This window comes from Lepisma saccharinum, chromosome 10 (genome assembly GCF_977018435.1).
Source record: "Lepisma saccharinum chromosome 10, izLepSacc3.1, whole genome shotgun sequence".
NCBI classification, from domain to species: Eukaryota; Metazoa; Arthropoda; class Insecta; order Zygentoma; family Lepismatidae; genus Lepisma; species Lepisma saccharinum.
In genome coordinates, this window is record NC_139238.1 from 32,842,970 (window position 1) to 32,864,885 (window position 21,916).

The 21,916-nt window shown below is 38.2% G+C and overlaps 2 protein-coding genes across 3 annotated transcripts; both read left to right on the forward strand.

Annotated features, from left to right (window-relative positions):
- Positions 1-4,360: 4,360 nt before the first annotated feature.
- On the forward strand, positions 4,361-12,706 carry LOC145994320 (uncharacterized). Of its 2 annotated transcripts, none has more exons than XM_083130424.1 (3): positions 4,361-4,468; positions 8,704-9,276; positions 10,842-12,706. In XM_083130424.1, exons 2-3 carry the CDS (start codon positions 8,776-8,778, stop codon positions 12,408-12,410), a joined length of 2,070 nt encoding a protein of 689 aa, XP_082986550.1. In that variant the 5' UTR covers positions 4,361-4,468; positions 8,704-8,775; the 3' UTR covers positions 12,411-12,706. The 2 variants fall into 2 exon arrangements, with proteins under 2 accessions (XP_082986550.1, XP_082986551.1); XM_083130425.1 differs by having other exon boundaries at positions 4,468-4,540.
- A 3,888-nt stretch (positions 12,707-16,594) lies between these two features.
- LOC145994054 (protein GVQW3-like) lies at positions 16,595-17,023 on the forward strand. The gene has a single exon (XM_083130138.1). It carries the CDS (start codon positions 16,595-16,597, stop codon positions 17,021-17,023), a length of 429 nt encoding a protein of 142 aa, XP_082986264.1.
- Positions 17,024-21,916: the final 4,893 nt, after the last annotated feature.

Below are 21,916 nucleotides of genomic sequence, written 5' to 3' on the forward strand. Positions count from 1 at the left end.
CCTCGCGACCACCGACGGCAGCACTGTCGGGGAAAAAACAGAAGACGAACGCTATGCGCAAGGACTCGCGGATTTCTCGAAACGACAAAACACTATCGTATTCCGTACCATTCGCGTTCCGATACTTTCTAACCGCGTTCAGCCGATTTGCGCGTATAATAAATTAAACGCGCAAATTGACTAAACGTAGTTAGAAGTGGCGGAAATTAATTATATGCAATGATTTCGTTTAATTACAAACTTTTCGCATTAAAATTGATTTCTATCAAACAAAAATAAAAGTATACGAAAATTATATGAAAAACATACTATTACCAAAACTTCCTGAAATTGCATTATTACTTTGAGCGGAAATATATAATTTCCTCTAAAAGCATTTTTTTTAAAAATCTTCATCATACGAAAATAACAGTCTTAAAATAGGTGACTTTTTTTCTTGGGTGGAGAAATGGAATGAAATAAGTATACAAGAATTCAGAATGATTTATGTCATGCTAATCCATATTTGCAAAAATATTTTTTCCCTGATTGATTCTTCGGCTATACAGGATTATATTGCAAGATTTTACACAGATCAATAAAAAAAATTTTCTTTGCCACACAATACAACGGGAAAAAAATGACTGTGTACAGCAACTACGCTCCATTCGATAATAAAAAATTCAATACTGTCAGGGATCAGATCCAGTGGCGTGACCAAGGGGGGTTGGTGGGGATTATAACCCCCCCTTTGGCCCAGTATTCCCTAAAAAAAAGAACATCAAATGCAGGTAAAGTTGGCAAAATGAGTGCTGACTACTAAAAAATGTATACATAACCCCCTCCTTTCGAAAATCCTGGGCATGCCACTGATCAGATCATATAGCTTAAGGTACTGATTAGAAATAGGTTAGTCTGTACAGAAAAAACATAATAATTACTAAGAGAATTCTCGGAAGTTTTCTCAAAAATCAAATAAATAAGAAGTACTAGGTTGAATGCTACGAAAAGGTTCAGCCTCTAACACAAATTTACCGTCATGACAATGACCACTAAGTTGAAGTTAAATTTCATACCTTATTGTAGCAAGTGCAGCAGCACCTACTATACATACTATATGCTTGAAAGAAAAGTATGAAAACATTTTGGAAAATTAATTGTTGTTCCTTGTAGACTTCTTTCAACATTTAAAGCAATTGAAAGAATGAAAACCGGTAATATTGAAAATTAATATTTCTACTATAATAATACACAGAAAATATTAACAAAAATAATATCTACATATACATAAAATAATATCTACAATATCTCTTACATAAAACAGCTTATTTAAAAACCAAATACTCATCATTTACTAAATAGCTGAACATGAATGAAGAAATGTTGATTTATTTCCCTCCACGATGAACTTTGTGCTAGCTGATACGAGACTTAAACAGAGAAGTGCCATATTTATTACACTTCCCACGTCCAAGTCCCATACCGGACTTTGCATTTGTATCTCTTCTATCTTGATGTGTGCATAAAACATGCGCACAGGTGGATAATTCCTAGAAATTAAATAAATGCTCTACAGTGCTGTACAGTGGGAATAATTTTCTTGCGTTTTCATGTTCAAATACTATTAAAAAAATATGTACTGGGAACTGCCCAATGGGTAACATAGTTTCCCTGGTGACACTAACATTTCAGTAGCCAACATGCTAGAGTGCTCACCACATAAATGAGAGTACACTTTGCAAAAATAAAGTCGACCGAAGCTATGGCAAACAAAAATAATGTACTCACTTTAAGAAATGCATGACTTCATTATCAACTTTGGCTGCTTTATCCTAAGGACATACGAGCACCATTACAAAAATGAAAAATTCATATTGGACCTTCCTACTCCGTACCTCCTTTATGTAGTTATTACGCATAGTTTTATAACATGAGCAACTAGTATTTAATGAAGTACAGCATAAACAGTCTGCAGCAGAGACTACTTACTTTCATACATCTCACTGGACTTGATTAATCTGTTATATCAGTAACTACTGTACTGTGTGTATCATGATACATGAATGTTACTGAACACAAAAATGTTCATCTTAAAATAGATAAATTGTGAAAATGATCACACTCTGAAGTGTTGTTTTTTTTCCACAGAAAGGTTTCTCCGAACTGCAAAGTTATTCCCACAGTTGTTTGCAGTACTGAAAGCAACTTTTCATTCTCTTGTATAGCTTCTAAAAAAAACTTCATACAATGGGAACCATGATTTTCAGTAATTATTCTCAAAATAAAAAAAAATGTGCAACTACATTCATGAGATGTTGGGACGAGCAGAACAAGTTATTTTCAGCAGTTTTTTTTTATTATTATGGTAACAGTTTCATACATCGGAGACACATTTCTTCACTTTTACAGAAGAAACTACTTACGGAAATGAGTTTTTCTAAGGTTTCTAACGTTAGTCAAGGTATTTTCTTTCATCGTGGTATCTATTTGACCGGGAAATCATGTCAGTGTTTCCAACCCCCCTTTTTTTAACTATGCTTGCCTAACCTAACCTTATCGGAATGGTTCGTGGGGCTATCCGTCAGCAATGTACAATTTGCACACGTTACGAACACGATAGTAGGTATTTTTCGGTGAAGAAGGTTGGAAAACACTGATATTGGAAAACAAAAGAAGCTATATCATTCACCAAGTAAGCGATATAGCACCGTTATGTGCATTCGATAGCACTTAGATAAATGCGTAGAAAAAGTGTTTGTTTTTGTGGAAAACGCACAATGGCACCTTGAACTATGTTCCGCAATACGCAATTGGTAGGTACGAACCATGCAAAACACAAAATATCTGATTTTAATGTGTCTCCGATCTATGAAACTGGTACCTTTTGTTATTAAGTACAGATGCTATTATATTTCACACATTGTCAATTTTTGCAAATTAAAAATGCTGATTATTGATTATTATTACCACTTTTTAGAGAGAGCAGTGATATCACATGGTATAGATGATTATTTTTTGAGACATAGAACCTAACAAGCAATGCAAAACAAAATCTTACAAGAGAACGTGAATGTTTTATAAAATAATTCCCACATTATGAGGAATCATGAATTTAGGTGAAAATAGCACAAAAATGAGGTTGGCCACTTGGTGAAAATAGTAACTGAAAATATGCTGCTTTCAATACAAAGTTGCATTTACCTCAAATGATCCTTAAGGATTAGCTACATACAAATAAAAAAGGCTGTGACTATTTTCACCAGGTGGTGAGAATAGCATGTAGGGTTATTTTCACTAGCAAAATAATTACCGGAATCATAACATAAGTAGGTTAGGATCATTATGTTTCATTATCTGATTATTTCCGCGCGTGTGTATAATTATAAAAGTAAGAGAACCAAACCTGGTCCACCTAAATCACTCAAGCAAGCAAGCAAATATGAGAGGAATTTAAAAAATAAGTTACTGCAGAAGCATAACATCACAGATTAAGTTATACACATGGAACTTGGCCCTATACAGAACAGTATATAATATTATTACCATTTCATTAAAATTCCTGAGTTTTTATTTTACACAACAAATGATACACAATTACAATCAGAAAGTTCGATTTCGATACTGAATGCAAGCCTGTAGTGATGTATGAAATGAACGGAATTTGGTTCGCGTTTGGCGATACTTCTTTATCACTTTTGAAAAAAAAAAGCTTTGATAAGTATTACGCAGTGATTTCATACAATGTTAAATTACGATTTCATTAACTACATTAGGCAACACTTACCGCATCCCCAAAATAATATTCTAATGACAAGAATCAGACGACATAATTTCAAAATTTAAGCAGACTGGTCGGCCGGATGAAGCTACTTATCCAAATTAAAAACTAAATAGTGTGTGTAGATAAAAGAGTTGTAGAATACGTACATTGCCGGTGCTATTTTTAAATATTACACGTATTCTACTCACATTCTCGCAATAAAATTTAGTACAAGAAAAGGTTCGTGAATATGGACAGGAATTTGACTTCAGCCGGTTCGCGAGGAACAGTAGAAACACAGAATACTAACTACGGTCAACCAATCTCCCATAAGACTGAAACAGCCCTGGGGAAGACCCATGACCAACATGGCGACATCAAAAGTGCGTGGTAGCCTGTCCACTTGAACACCCTTAGCAAAATCGGTTGTTTCACAATAATCAGGTTCAACTACAAATAGAGGCTGTAGTTTGGATTCCACATGATCATTCCGGCCCCAATTAGTTTATCTGTGCGTAAGAAGTTCTGAAAAAAAAATATGAAAGGGGACAATATCAGCTGGTGCCTACTCATGCAGCAATTAGAAATTTATAAAGTAGTAACACAGACTATGCTTGCCATATTTAATCTGTGACCTGCCATGTAAAAAAACAAAAAGAAAAATTTTTTGTAAGTGGACGTCGTAGATCCTGGAACTTTTTTTAAAAAAATATAAATATCCAATAATTAGTAAGTCCAAAGTTACAACATCGTGTAATTGTAATTACTTTAACGAAAGCTAGGATACAGAAAATTCTTGAGGTATTACATAACTCACCAGATATATAATTGTCAAGAAAATACTTTGTAAATTATGTACTTCTATTTATTTGTAATGATTAGAGTCTGTATTCATTTATTTATAACGTGGAGAATGCTATATTTTCGTGTACTTGTTTCATCCAATCATCATTTATCCTCATCATTGTGATAGGAGCAAGAAGACTTAGAGAAATGAAAATTCGCAAAGTTGCATGAGAAAAACGAAGGAGATTTTTATTTATTTATTTATTATTGTTTTATTTTACTTCGCATTTCTACCTCTTTTAGCTAATCGCGGAGATGAGGATGAGTGATGATATGATTAAATTTATGAAGTGACACTTAAAAGAGCACACATGCCCTATCCGGGATTCGAACCTGGGGCCCTGCTGTCATAGCGGAGCGAGGGCTAATTGTTGACCCAAAAAAAATATATTAGGTAAATATGCGGTATCGCCCGAACGGATTTCTTCATTTTTACAGAAGAAACTACTTACTTTAATCAATTTCTCTGACATTGTGTAAGTTCATGAAGGTGTTTTCTTTGATCGTTTAAGCTTTCTGACCAGGAATACCTTTTTCTTTCGTGAGAAATGTTTCCAACATGCAGAGGCGATTGCTGCCATTTCCTAGCTATTCATCTGGGTCTCACTGCAGAACATGGGCTGCCTTTTCCCTCTAAATAGACGAACTAAATTTATATCAACTGAAAGTACATACCTTCTACTTCCATTTTCTGGTGTTCCTTTTACGATTACTATTATATTATTGCCCGTAAAAAATGTTTTTTCTGCTACTAAAAGCAATGCATTTCCCCATTTGTTCGCATCCAAATTGTTTACGCACTCAAGTGTTGTGCGATAAGTGAGACCCTTTGTTTTGCGGAATTTGAGTTGATTTGTCGCTCCGGATTCCGCCCACAGATGCTTAGTTTCTTTCATTATTTCAGACGAGGAATGCTTACAAGGTTAGGTTAGGCCTGTTAGGTTGGGTTCCAATAGCATAAATACATTGAAAAATGTTTTTCCTGCTACTAAAAGCAATGCATTTCTCCATTCGTTCGTGTCCATATTGTTTACGCACAGTTTCTTTCATTATTTCTTCGAGGAATGCCTAGAAGGTTAGGTTAGGCCTGTTAGGTTAGGTTTCATTAGCATAAATACAATGACTAATTATTATTTAGGCTAAGTAAACTAAACCTAGCTACCTAACAACACAGGCATTTTTTGCTTTCACTAGATTTGTGCAGGAATATGCCTTTTCCTTCGCTGCTACGATTTCAATACCGCCCAACCTGGACACGTTTATCTGGTTTTTGTAAAGAAAAAATTTTTTCCGCACTTTCAAACTTACTTTTCCCGATTACTAACTATAAAACGTTACCAAAAAATTATGAACCGCGTTCCTCCTAAGCAGCCCATATTCTGCAGTCTTACCCGGAATTCATTTTCTGGAGTGTTGTTGATGTTCCGGAATGTAGTTTTGGTCCATTTTAATGCGAATCCATGTGGTTTTATACAAAAATCTCTCTCCAACGTGCTATTTCTGCTCCCGCCATTTGCAAGGAGTGCTAATGGAACCTAACCTAACAGGCCTAACCTAACCTAGTAGGCATACCTTGTCCCCGTAAGTAAGTAAAAAAGTCAATTTAAAATTCCTAAAAAATTATTTCCGACGCGCTATTGCTGCTGCCACCATTTGCTTTCTGCACGAGAGCACAATACCCGATATTGCTGCTGCTACAAGCCGATGTTGTCCGTATATGCTAAATTGAACGAAAGGAGTTCTAATGGAACCTAACCTAACAGGCCTAACCTAACCTAGTAGGCATACCTCGTCCCCGTAAGTAAGTAAAAAAGTCAATTTAAAATTCCTAAAGTGTTTTTAATTTCTTAAAAAAAATTAAACTATGCTTGCCTTACCTAACCGGAGCGATTTTACAATACAGGGAATTTCTCCATTTTGTTTGAAATTCGGCATACTCACTAATTTTGGCCCCCTAATCACGAATCTGCAGTCAAAATTTGGCGCTCACACGTGGAAATAGCAAAATAATCGAAATTAAGTTCTTATTTCCACACCCTCGATTTCCGAATTTCCCGCCGGTTCCGGGCTCCGCCCCTGGGGTAATCGACCTACCGCCCCCAACCGCTATCGCGGCCCCGCCTCCGCTCCGGCTTCCCGCCTATATCTATAGACTCCCTGTTAAGGGCATGTTAGAAAGTGGCCGGATTCACCTGCCCCAAATAAGCGCCAAATTTTTACGTGAGCGCCAAATTTTAAGTGCAGATTCGTGATTAGGAGACCCAAATTAGTAAGTAACCGAAAATTCAAACAAATTGGAGAAATTCCCTGTATTGTTAAATTATACCACCTAACCTAACATAACGTCAATGGTTTGTTTCTGAGGTGTTTTTTTTAAAAAAATTTTGTAATTTTTTTTTATTTGAACATACTTTGAAATCCGGCCCGAAAGTAGGTATTTTTCGGTAAAGGAGCTTGCAACACTGCATGCACACTCCAAATCGACAAACACTGGCACAACAAACGATCAACGGTAAGCTATCGCCATGTTGTGTGTGGAATAAACAAGAACAGTAAGTACTCGTAAATGTAAGAAATATACATTATTTTCGTTACAAATTCCATTATTTCACCTAAATAAGTGTTCCGGAATGCAGAATAGTGCGTTAGCAATGTAAAAAAGTGCGAAAGAAATCATTCCCAGGTGTCTCAGGTATAGTAAAGTAGTACCCGATGACGTAACCCCGTGTCACTGTTTCCAAACACGTCCTTGTGTTACAATAAGATGACGTGTCAAGGGTGCATCGTGAAATTGTTAATTTTCCACAGGAGACAAGAGTTCATGATTTTTTTTTAAAAAGCAGCTACCATTCAGTACGTGTGAGTACAAAAATAGAACTTCCAAGCACACACAATATAGCGCGTCTTGTGTTAATTGAACTTGTAAAATGCAATGTACAAGAAAATAATATATTTTATCTAGTCATGAATTATTTTTAACTATCTTAACGTAACCTAATGTCTTTAAATGTTCATGATTTGTGATGTTAAATACCCTTTTGTGAACTAACTTACGTGAATGGTAACGACCCCAAATTTTAACTGTGTTTGCCTAACCAAACCTAACCTAACCTTATTGTGCATGGTTCGTGGAGATAATCATGCAAACATGTAAAAAAAAGTCGTAATAGTACGCAATTTTTGGTCATTAAGGTTTGAAACACTGCTTGCGCACTGCAAATCCACAAAACACAAGCATGACGCGCGATTATCCATGATGAGTGCACGCCATATTGTCTGTTACACAAGCGGAACAAGGAAAACAAATAATGACTCGTAATATGAAAAGTTGACACTATTTCACCTTAAGGAATCTTCCGCAATGCAGAATAGGTAAGTAGCCTATCAGTGCTAAAATTAACGAAAGAAACGAGTGAGAGGTGTTTGGGCGATACTGCATAATTACCAAAGGTACCAGTTTCATAGATCGGAGACACATTAAAATCGGATATTTTGTGTTTTGCATGGTTCGTTTGTAATTTCTTCGCTTCCGGAACACACAATATGGCGGGCACATCTTGACTCAAGTTGTGGGTATGCAGTGTTTCACCTTCTTGACTGAAAAATACCTACTATCGTGTTCGTCACTGGTGGAAATTATACATTATGCACGGGTAGCTGATTGATAGCCCCACAAACCATTTCCGATAAGGTTAGGTTAGGTTACGTTAAGCAAGCATAGTAAAAAAAGGGGGATTTGAAACACTGACAGGGGCTTACGTCATCAAACGTACGCAGCATCCGGTTGTCGTAGGGCAAGCAAATGAAATCAATGGAAATTGTGCGTCGGTGAGATATTTCTCTGAAAAGTACGTGATTTCCCGGTCAAATATATTCCACAATGAAAAGAAATACCTCGACGAACGTTGTAAACCTTGGAGAAACTCATTTCCGTAAGTAGTTTTTTGTGTTAAATTGAAGAAATGCGTCTCCGATGTATGGAACTGTTACCTATTATTTTTATTTAGTCTGTGTAAAAAAAATACAAATTCATAGTTTTCCAATGTTAATCATTGGAGAAAAGAAAAGCTTCGTTACTTACTTCAACCTGAACAGATTTTTCTTCTTTTTTGTTACAGGGTCTCAACTTTGATGTTGAAAACTAAGATTTGTTTATCACTTGGAAATGAGCATTTGCTACAGTATACAAAATGTGTGAAGCCAACTTTGATAAGTTGCCAACATGCTTAATTTGTGACTACAGAATAGGAGGTGGGTCCAGTTATGACATATTTTATACATATGTTCAACAGAGTGGCAACTCACTGGCAAAATGCATTGAGAAAATCATCAGGACAAATCTTCGGACATTAACGCTCCAGACGAATGTGTTATGTGGCAAGTGTTTCACTTTATTCGATGAATTGGATCATGCTGAACAAAAAACGGAGGAGATACAGAGATTCGTTTTTACATGTTTCAGGCAGAATTCTGAGAAGTATGAGTACGGTGCTGATCTGCCTGACAGTGTTCATCAAACTAAGAGTGTAGCCTGTCAAACGGAGATTGAGCATCTGACATGTGATAGTGTGATGCACTTGCAAAGCAAGAAACCAGAATTGCTTCAATTATCGAGTGAAACCCCAAATAAGCACTATGATGATGAAGAAGAAAGAGCTGTACTGAGTATTCCAGGGTCAGAATCTGTAGAGGTAAGTCCTGACATCATTTTAATCCTTTGAAAGGTCAGTATTGACACCATGTCTCCCATTACAATTCTTACACCTTCCATTTTGTCCATAGTCTTCCTTTGTATCATATTCTTCATATAGGTATAGTTTCCCATGCACTTTGTACCATTCCATGAAACATACGATATGAGGAGTATGTTGGTAGGGCCCCCCACATTCTTTGATCTCGGCAATTTTGGATGTGGTTTGATCAGCACCGTGCTCCCATTTATTTTAGGCTGGGTGAGCCCCAGAGCTGCTTTATGCAGAGACATGGCCAGAAAAATGAACTTTCTCTTCCGCTCTGCTGATATTAATGAACAAGGAGAATAATAACATTGGCGTACACCAAAGAAGTTGATCCAACTATTACATGAAGGAAATCAGTTGTAATCTATCTAGCCATTGTTTATTTCTAATAACAGACTGATCGAACCCAAAAAAAAAAAAAAACAGTGCACACTGCCCTGCTTCGTACTTCAGAATTTTTCCTTCCCTTCCGCTGTATCCATATATTACTGCAGTCACTGCATGCTTTATAGGAAACTAATTCAACAAAATTAAATATTAAGTGTGTGCTTTCGCTATGTACAGTTTCCCTATTCATCATGAAATCAAACACTTTGCTCTGAAACCGGAACGACCTTTTGATGGATGTCTTTGTGGACCTTGGCTATCCGGCCGCTGCGACAGGATTCCCTTCGGGATTCACAGTGATGTAAATGACGAGTGTCTGTCCCGTTGTGTTGAGCAGGAGATGGCTAACCGCATCAGCCCAGAGGAGCAAGGCTGGCTACCATGGGATGCTGGCAGAGTAGCTATTGCCCTCAGGTCTCCTTTAATGCTCGTCGCAGTGTCCTCAGCTAGCAGATTCTCCTGGAGCTCTTACTCTTGCAGATAGCTTTTGCAATCAACTGGCACCTTTTCCAAATTTACTGACCTTTTTAACATCGTTGCTGTATTTGGCTTTTGCTGATAAATTGTTCCGGGTTTTGTGTGTTTTGATGAGTCTGTTACACCACAAAATCCGGTATCGCTTGTAGAAATGTTGCATGCCCTGACATCATTGCTTACGCAGCGGTGGAGTGTGACTGCTGGCTTCCTGACCGAGTGTTGGTCAATGGTTTGAGAAAATTGAGATTTTTATGATGGCTTCCTTGTTTCATTCCACAATATATATTTTTGTTTTATTTATCTTTCTGTTTCATGGGAATAAATTTCAAAATTTCAGATTTGACCCCCCAAAATGAATAATGTAGCTATGTCCCTGATAAAATTATGTTAGGAAACATCTTCTTTCTTTATGCATGTGGAACAAGGATCACAATATATTCATAATAAATAGGTGTGAAAGTAACCATATAAGGTTAGGTGTAACTCCGTTACAAACCATAAACAGTTCAATTTAAGTTAATAATGATTTTGCTATGCTAAAAGATGCTAAATAGGAAATAGTAATGATAATAATTATCTTAATATAAACCACACTATGTTGTTGCCTTAAATGCTCTTAAAAATGTTTGTACTGATGCATATCTGTTTTGCAGGCAATCAATACTGTATACAATTATGATGACTGCTTGCTTCCAGTAAAAACAGACAGTGGCATTGTTCTTCATGAGACCCAAGGTGACTCCAAATATCTGTTTGAACAGGATAAGGGTGCAGGGGATGAAAGCAACAAACTGCAGGTAATAGCTTGTGATGACGAAAAAGCAGGAGATGTGAAAAAGGGGAAACACTCGTGTAATGTGTGCGGAAAAGTGTGTAGAAGACCTTGCGAGCTCAACCAGCATATGATCTCGCACAGTGGAGCCAAGCCTTATGAATGTGAAAAGTGCGGTAAGTTCTTTTCGACAAAAGGTGGTGCTGAGGTTCATGTTGTAAAGCAGCATGCCGAGCTGGGGAATATTATCGTCCATAACCCTCCTGTTAAGGTAGAAAAAGCATTGGCATTATCTGAGAAGGGGAACGAGGATAAGACCCCTTCTGTTGATGCAGACGATGATTTCGAGTGGAAGCTTGAAAGTGGGAATCTTTTCGAAGACCGGAAGATCGACGAAAATGTCTGCTCGGAGGAGGCAGAGAGGATTGAGTTGGAAGGTGTGCCGAGTACGAAAGCAAAACGGGGTATCGAGAAAAGTCCCAAACCAAGATCAAAAAGGCAGTCAAAGTCTGGGCAGCATAAGTGTGAAATGTGCAGCAAGATGTGCAGAACGCCTGGGGAATTACGTATGCACGTTACCACCCACAGTGCAGAAAAGCCGTTTATTTGCGAGATATGCGGCCAAGGATATAAGCATAAGTATGCTTTAGAGACTCACGTTGCGATACATAAAGGAGAGAATCGTTTCCGGTGCACGTTTTGCAATAAAGTTTTTACACAAAAGGGAGGCCTTCAGCGACATCTTCCTATGCACACTGGGGAGAAGCCTTACCAGTGTGACCTCTGTGGGAAGACGTTTGTCCACCACACGAGTTTCCGAGTGCACAAACTTGTTCATTCCGGAGAGAAATCATACAAATGTGACAGGTGTGGGCTCGCGTTACTTTCAGCATCGCACTTGAAGCGTCATATGCGTATACACACCGGTGAAAAACGTTTTGAGTGCCAGACGTGCCTAAAGAAGTTCGCGGAGCGTTATAACCTCTACGCACACATGCGTACGCACAGTGGTGTCAAAGCCTACAAATGCAATGCGTGCGATGCGAGTTTTGATCGGAAAAGCAAATGTGACGAGCATATGGCAACACATAAATGGATTTCACAAGAGTTCCAGTACCAGACACCAGTAACGGAATCGTCGTCCTCGTGTTCATCCTCCAACATACAAGCACTGTGCCTTCCCCAGTCTTCAAGTGATGTCGTTCAGCTTGAGATACACCTGAACAACAGCAACCAAACAGAAACGCAGTTTTTGATTGTTGGAAAGTCGCATGACCATCAGGAAGAACGCAAATTCATATCCACATTGGCTGCATCGAATGCTCTCTCGATTGACGGAAGGTTAATGGTGGATATGACTTCTAGGCAGTGCTTAAATAACTTGCTTACAACTGAAACAGTGCCAGCCCATATCCAGTTATACCCTGATACATCATCCCTTGGATCATGAAAGTGTATACAGTTATATATTTTTTTACGTAAACTTGATTGCCTTAACACATAACAAGTTCAGGTGAAAACTATTGTTACATTACTAAATATATAATTTTATTTATAATATCTTACTAATTAGAAAGATATACAGAGTGTCATTTTAATGGCACCACAGACCACAGAACCATGTAGGACATCAAAACAGACAACTTTTCTCAGTAACATTTTTCTTGTTGGTGCATTGTTTCAGTGCTACAGTCGTTCAAAAAAGCCCATTTTGCCACCCGAATGCTGGCAATTTAACATAACATTTGATCGCATCTGTGATGTCATTTCCAGTGCACGGCAGTGTTGCAAAAGTGGCAGGAAACACACAAATTTTGTGGAAAATGACATACTACCAACCACATTAAGAGCTGTAAAATGAAGATAGGAACGTGTCCAGTAGACCGAATGTCTAGGGTAACAAGGCCTGCCAGCCAGAAGACCAGCAATTAATCCAAGGAAAGGGGGAAGTGAACCAACGATACAAAAAATGGTAGAAAAACCACATGTTCCAAGTTATTTGGTTTGTCTCTTAGCCTACATGTCAAATATCATCATCAACATCAATTTTATTGGACTTACAGTTTACATCTGGCTGTTTACGCCCAGCTACATGTCAAATATTTGCAAATCTCATTTCAAGGTTGATATCTACAGGTTTGTATATCCATTTGTCCTGATAAATGCATTGTGGTATTGTGGTGCTGATAATGAAAGTACCAATGTTAACATTGTTACATTATGGCTAAAACACATAAAAGCACGGTAACAATCTAACCATGTATCAGCAGCGAATATATTGACATATTGACAGTTGCAAACCGTTAAATGTGTATCCGGTGTGTAGATAAACAGTCGTCGGAGAGCTTGTTTTACTGCTACTTATGTCTCTCTATTTTGAACCACTTTTGCCCCTTGCCGTAAAATGCGGTGAATATATATTACATATTACTTACCTATGGAATTTTGAGTTCTTTCATTAGTCAACTGTTCAGTGTGTCACAGACAACCAGTATCAGAAGAATGAAGTGGACAGACTAAACTGTAGATGTCAACTTGGCAAAGAGTTTTGCAAATATTTGACATGTAGGCTGAGACAAAATGTGATATTACCACTTCCTTTTGAATGCATTGTTTTTCTACCATTTTTCATGGTTGGTTCACTTCCTGTTGGTTAACAGGATGCATTTCCTTGCTCTGTTTTACGGTACATAATGTGGCTGGTTGTAGGTATGCCATTTTTCACAGAATATCCATGTTCCTGGCAACCCTGGTATGCATCGCTTCATGATAGGAAATGTCTCGAATGCAATCAAATGTTGTGTGTGGTTGCCAGAATTCAGGTGGCAAAACAGGCTTTTTTTAATGACTTATTTGTAATGATGTACCAACGAGAAAAATGTTACTGAGAAAAGTTGTTTGTTTTGATGTCCTCTGTAGTTTTTGTGGTCCGTGGGTGCCATTCAAATAACACCCTGTATATATTACTTATATTTATTGGGTCATTTCATGTCAAATTAACAAAGGGGCCTCCCCAATGGTGTTCGGGGAGCATCATCACCTTGTAATCAAGGGGTCCCTGGTCGGGTACCTGGTGAAGGCAGATAGTTAAACTGTAGGTCCAGTCCCGATTATCCTTACTGTGCATAAAGTGGACTTAAAATGCAAAATCAGCCCACCAATCAAATCAACAAGTTCCTCAAACTTACATTTTTTTATTAATTTGAAATTTAGCATACTAAAAGGTCCACCTGATTTAGTAAATGAACCTATACAAAGTTCCATATCCATGTCTTGTGGGGGTTCTCCCCGATGGCATTGTAATCAAGGGGTCATGGGTTTGGTACCTGGTGGAGGCACATTTCACAGTGGTTCGGATCCCACTTTAAACTGTAGGTCCAGTCCCAATTAGCCTTTCTGTGCAAAAAGTGTACTTAAAACAACAACAAATCAAAATCATGTCTTTTGGAATATCAAAATTACAGGGGTACAATATATGGGTTACAGATATGACTATTCAGAAAGGTCTTGAGGAACTCTTTCACATGAGATATTACATGCATATGTCCAGGACGAAAATTTGTGAAGGTGGTGTAATCAAATTTCTCAAAAATTGGTCTTCTAATTTTCAAAAAATGATATGCCAAGTCTGCACTATTACTCAATAACTACAAAATTTGAAAATAGGAAGGAAAGGGGACAAGGGTTATGTTAAATTTAGTTTAGGTTAAGGTATGTTAGGTAATGCACTATAATGTATTTTGATAGATAAATTCCTATAATTCAAAAGTAGAAGTCTAACAGAAATGAAAATTAAATGTAAATACAATATTGTTGGAATTAACATATATGAAGCTGATATTTACATTTGCAGCTGTTAGGATATAATTCTGCTTAACTGCGGATTGATCAATAATAATAATACAAGTAAAATTGTTAAATTTTTGGACAAGTGAAAATTTCATCCCTAATATACCTATACATGCAACCGTGTGACTACTATGTTTTCTTGTTACAAACTTCAGGCATGTTTGGTACCCTTCGTCAAATGTTATTAACATTTAAGTGTATTGATAGGAGAAATATTAATACATGTTTGAGCAATTGTCACATACATGGACAATATGCATTGATACATTATGGATGGGATTAAACTTTAGTTGCCCCAAAATATTACAGTTTTACTTATATTATTATTAATCAGTCTGCAGTTAAGTTAAGAGATAGGTTTGGAAGTTAGCAAAGAGAAAACTAAATATATGCTTACAGGCCGAAATCAAGTGTTAGGTAATAATCAAAATCTAATTATTGATAACAACTCGTTTGAACCAGTTTCTAAATTCAAGTACTTAGGAGTAATTCTGACAAATAAAAATGATTTTAAAGACAAAATAAAAAGCAGGCTTAATTCAGGAAATGCATGTTACTTTTCTCTTCATAAACTTTTGTATTCTCGTTTAATATCTAAGAAACTAAAAGTTATAATATACAAAAGAGTAATTTTGCCTGTAATATTATATGGATGCAAAACTTGGTCCTTTACATTGAAAGAGGAACATAAATTGAGAGTATTTGATTATATGATCCTTAGAAAAATATTTGGGCCTAAAAGGGATGAGGAGACAGGTGAGTGGAGAAGGTTACATAATTTAGAACTACATAATTTGTATTCATGTCCAGATATTATTAGAATGATTAAATCAAGAAGACTTAGGTGGGCAGGCCATGTGCCACGAATGGGAGAGGAAAGAAGAGTTTACAGGATTCTTGTTGGGAAACCTGATGGTAAGAGATCTGTAGGAAGACCAATACGAAGATGGAGGGATAACGTTTAGATGGACCTAAAGGAAATCGGTAGGGATGGAATAGAGTATATAGATCTTGCTCAAGATAGGGACAGATGGAAGACCTGTGTTGCTGCAGCCATGAACCTTCGGGTTCAAGAAGGCTAGAGAGTTGGTTAGCAGTTAAGCAGTAATATATTTCCAAGAGCGGCAAATATAAATATCAGCTTCATGTATATCAAACAATATTGTGTTTAAATTTAATATTTATTTCTGTTAGATAGTTACTTTTGATTTTTAAATTGTTATTTAGTGTCACTTTTGTGCCACTTTTGGCTAATCGCAAAGAGGAGGATTAGTGATGATATGATGAAATTGATGTCGGGATACTCACAAAAAATACCCAGGCCCGATCTGGGATTGAACTCCAGAATAGCATGCTGTGCTAACCACTTGACTACGGAGTTCGGCTTACAGGAATTTATCTGCCAAAATAGGTAATGTGTATTACCTAACCTAACCTATCAATCTAGCATAACTCCAGGTCTCGTTGTATCCTTTTTTTTAAAAAAAATGTACATTTATTGAGTTATAGTGTACAAGTTAAAGCTAAAATGCCCTGTGCGTATAGCACCATGCCATGAAGGCACACTTAAGGGATGTCAGGGTTAAGCCCCACATAAGAGGAGGTACCCAAAAAAAACAGGAATCATAATGTTGGGCGGATTACCGATGTAGTTACGGCTTGTGACACTAGGTGTCATTAGTATGGGATATCTTGCATCCATCTGCAAGTTGGCATTATTCTGTGCTGAGCGGTTCATTTGTGGTGTTGCGGCAAGAGTCGGGCGATTTTTGAGTGATTGTTGAGATGGCGGACCACAAGGAGCAAAGGACCTGTGTTAAATTTTGTTTCTTGTTGGGAAAAACGGCTGCTGGGACCGTTGTTATGCTTCGCCAAGCTTTTAATGAAGCTGCTTTGGGAAAGACACAAGTCTACAAGTGGTTTTCCCGGTTCAAAGATGGCGACATGTCAACTGAAGACTTGACAAGGCCTGGCCATCCTTCGACAGGCAGAAATGAAGAAAACATTGGAAAAGTTCGACATGCCATTAATGAAGATCGTCGAAAGACCATCGAGCAAATTTCTGAAGAAGTGGAGTTGTCCTGGAGTACCTGCCAGCGCATTTTAACTGACAATTTGAAGATGAGACGGGTGTCTGCTAAATTTGTGCTTTGCTTTCTGTCAAGAGGAGCAGAGAAAGAATCGAGTGAATGTTTGTCGCGACTTGAAGGCTGAACTGCACAAGAACCCAAATTTTCTTAAACGAATTGTGACTGGGGATGAGTCCTGGTGCTATGGGTACGATCCTGAATCAAAACAAGCATCCAGCCAGTGGAAGACTCCAAATTTACCACGTCCCAAGAAAGCACGTCAAGTTCGATCAAATGTGAAAACAATGTTGATTTGTTTCTTTGATGTGAATGGGATTGTGCACAAGGAATTTGTTCCCCAAGGACAAACAGTGAACCAGCAATTTTACCTGAATGTCTTGAGAAGATTGCATAAAAGTTTGCGACGGAAGCATCCAGAACTGTGGAGAAGGTGAATGTGGTTACTGCACCATGACAACGCCCCAGCCCACATGGCCATGTCAGTGCGACAGTTCTTGGCAAAGAACATGGTGCTTGTGCCCCATCCCCCATACTCACCTGATTTAGCACCCTGTGACTTTTTTGTGTTCCCGCGGATGAAGAGGAATGTGAAAGGGAAGCGATTCCATGACGTCAATGAGGTCAAGGACATTACGGACAAAACCTTGAAGAGTGTTCCGCCAGAGGAGTTTCGAAACTGTATTCAACAGTGGGAAAATTTTTGGGACAATTGCATTAAAGCACATGTGCAATACTTTGAAGGCGACTAGAGTAGACATGCTTACCTGAATGTACCTACAACATGTACATGTACGGTCAAAATAAAACAAGGTGACAAAATTGCAGTTTTTTTTGGGTACCTCCTCGTATTCGTGATCTCTGTCATTTTGGAGATGATGTGATCAGCACCATGCTCTGACCACCTTTACTCCCCAGGGTTGATCCCAGGTATCATTGAGCCCCAGAACCACTTTATTCAGGGACAAGATTAGAAAGATTCCGACCTTAGATCACCCATTCCGACATGGCAGGCAGTCAGATGCCTTACCGACTAGACCACACAGCTATATATAATGTATACATGGCATGTAATTTTTTGGAAGAAATTAAAAGACTGTTTCTGAGAAAGTAACTACCCAAATTTTGATTACACCATCTTCGCAATCCCCCCGATATATATGCATGTAAAATCTCATGTGAAAGAACCTTTCAATGCCTTTCCAACAGCATCTGAATCACTTCTCTATGTGCCCTGATTGCCAAAATGTTGCAATTTATATCGTTGGTGAAAAATTTGGTTGAAATTGCACTCTTGCAAATTTGGAATTTAAAAAGAAATAGAATGTACAGCTTTGCATAGGTGTCGTTCACCTTGTAATCAAGGAATCCCAGGTTCAATACCTGATTCGGATTCCACTTTAAACTGTAGGTTCAGTCCTGAATAGCCTATCTGTGCACAAAGTAGACTTAAAACAAGAATTAAAAAAATGCATAGGTGCATCTCTGGTGGTCTTTTCAGTATGTTTAGTTTCAAAACTAAAAAAATTGAGGGTGACAAGTGTTGCTTCATTGGTTGATTTCACATGGAATGAACCTTTTATGTAACTTATACAATATTTGACACTGCTGGATGCTGTCAGCGTTATTAGAGATTTTTGATGGAATAAATTATTTGGTACTCTATATTTATTGATAGAATTATGAATAAATGTTCCAGTCTCATGTTTCTATAAATATCCTGTTATTGAGTTCATAACCCTGCCATTTTGTTATGGTTTCGACTGATCTTGAAAACTAGGGAAATTATATAAGAGTATTTAGTATGATTTGATTTGGTTTTATTTTACTTCACATTTCTACTACTTTTGGGGATGAGTGATGATATGATGAAATTGATGAAGGGACACTTACAATGAACATCCATGCCCAGGCTGGGATACGAATCTGGGATCCCTGGCATCATAGCTGATATGCTAACCACTCAGGCTCTTAACAGGCTAAAATCTTAGTCGTACAGTATCATTTGCAGTCTGCCTATATCTTGTAATCAAGGGGTGTTGTTTGATTGCCAGAGAGAGGACACACCAGTGGTTCAGATACTAATATATTGATTGATTTATTGATGTGTTGTTTCAACAGGCGCGGCTCGTGCATAATTTTCCTGGGGGTTCACCAAAATTATGCAAAGTGGACTTATCTAAACCTTTTGAGACACTACACGCTTTGGTTTGTACAGATAGTACTGAGAAAATTATCAAATTTTGGCCGGTAGATTACTGACAAAGTTAATTTGCTTTATGTTCAGATAACAGTGACAGCACCAAGGAGTGTGTGTGTAGGGGGCGATCATTTTAATTTAAGATTTTCGTATGGTATTGTATTTAGGGGTATCTCAGAATTCAGAAAATATTCTCGCCTCAATTTTGCCTCTTCCACTCTTGCCAACTCTTTTCTGGTCCCACCACTGTCAAATATACTATATTATTGGAACTGGATCCTGAACCTACAGTTAAAAATACAAATCTCTGCCTGCTAAAATGAGTATGTATCAGTAATCGAACCCAAGACCCCTTGATTACAAGATAATTCTTATATAACTATTCGAAAGTATATCGCTAAATCAAAGCGATTAGATTCTATTCTATGCAATATGTTAACTTCTCGCACAGCAACAACTACACTCCTTCCAATACACAATCCACCTCACTTCACTCAACGTATCACCATGCCATATATATTTCAATCACCAGCCATGCACTTCAAAACAAACTAACAAGTATGGAGACAATGACATGTAACAAAGTTAAATGCGCACGTCCGTTCGAACACCCTCTCCATTCGAACACTGATCGCACGAAACCCAAACAACTTTTTGGTCGTCTTCTGACGTAAGTGCGAAATGCCTTCATTGTTAGGTTAGGCTTGAATAAATAGCAAATATTACATTTTTGGTCAAGCACGGTAAGCCCCGAAAATTGAGTGTATATATTCTAAGACAACTAAACCTAAAAAGCCTAACATGTCAACGAAAGCATTTAGTCTGACGTAAGAAGACCAAAAAGTTGTTTAAGTCTTGTCCGATAAGCAACCCCTCGCCCTCGCGCTATTTTTGACTTTTCGGCTCCTTCCACCTGAAGTGTTTCCATCTTAAAGACGAAAACTCTGAATGTGTAGGCAAGTTGTTTTCTATCATATTTATCTTATTTGTCCCATCATCTTTACTTCTAGCTTTCGTTTGGGGTCACCTCTACATTTATATTACACCCTCTTCATTAATCTAATAAGTCTTGTAAAATATAAATAATACAAAGAGAATGCCAAATGAATTCAAATTGAAACACATAGTGCAACACTGGAAGAGAGAAGAGCGTGGTTGACTCCAGCTCGCTGGTGATCCTACGAACTGTGCAAGGGCTGCGCATGTCCGTTTTGACGAGACGACCTTCCTCCAATCTCAGACTGCATGTATTTTCGCCATATGTACGCGTCGAGCTTCTGCTAGCCGTCCTAAGCTTTTAGCATGGTAGGGGTTGGCTTGCGGAGGCTTTGCACGAAACGGAACTAGAGGGGAGCTGAGTGGCTCGGGCCCGCAGTTTCTCCTTCTCACTTAGAGAATTTGGCAATCTACGCATATGAACTTCTCAGTTATTGTTTATTTTGTATATTACTGGGGGTTCACTGCACATTTGCGCTATACAGCCAACCGTGCCTGTGTTTCAAGTCCACTTTATGCACACAAAGGCTAATCGGAACTGGACCTACAGTTTAATGTGGGATCTGAACCACTGTGCCATGTGCGTCTACCGAGTATCAAACCTGGGACCCCTGATTATAAGGCGACAACTTTACCACAGTGCTATTGGCAGACAGATATGTGGGGGGGGGGCCTAAAGAAGCCGGAATTTTGTAATAAAAAATTGTGTAGTGTTACAAATTTAATCTCCTTCAAAGTACTGTTCATTTGATGCAATGCACCCGTCTAAATGTGTTTTCCACTTTTTGAAGCAGTCCTGAAACTCTTGCAAAGAGATGCCTTTTAATGCCTCTCTGTGATTTTTTTGTGTTCACCTCTTCCACGTCTGCAACATGTTTTTCTTTGAGGACTTGCTTCATTCGAGGGAATAAAAAGAAGTCACACGGAGTGAGATCGGGTGAATATGGCAGGTGGATAAGCTGGGTCATGCTGTTTTTGGTTAAAATTGTGTCACACTCGAAGCTTTGTGCACTGGCATGTTGTTGTGTTGAAGCCACCCCTCCCCACTTTGCCACAACTTGGGTCCTTTTCATCTCATCGCGTCAAGCAAACGTTTCAGAACTTGTAGGTAAAACGTCTGGGTAACAGGTTGACCGTTAGGATCGAATTCTGTGTGAACAATGCCGTTGGCATCAGAAAAAGGAATCAGCATCATCTTGACATGTCACCCTGAGCAAGGTTGGTCTGCAAGTGACAATTCACCATTCCTGAAGTGGGGAAAACCACTCGTAAACTTCTGTCTTCCCCAGAGCAGCTTTTTACAAGCATTTTCTCTTGAGAAACTGCACATTGTTCAAACTTTTCAGCTATCACAAAAATCGACGAACAACCGAGAGGCACTTCACAAAAAAAATTACTATGTGGCACCACAACTTCACTCGAGGACATCACTCAGCAGACTGATGCAGAAGGGTCCCCCGCAAAAGACATCTAGTGGTGCAAGCATGTACCACAATGGGCCAGCCCACCATAGAACGATTCCAGTTTCTTTTGGGTCCTCCCACGTACATATGTAGTCCTAGTTAGTGTGCGCATGTGGTGGACTAGTTAGCTACATATATGGCAGGTTTAGTGGCACCAGCTTTATTTCAGCTTTAACTCTTGTCAGATAATTCCATAGTCACTTACATTTTGGCATATTTTTGATTGATTCATTGATTTAGTTTATTTTACTTGGCTTTTCTTCTCCTTTTGGTTAATTGCGAAGATGATGATGAATCAAAGGTGGCCCTAGGGAGCAGCAACTTGGGCAGTTGCCTGAGGCCCTTCAAGGGGCATGTTCAG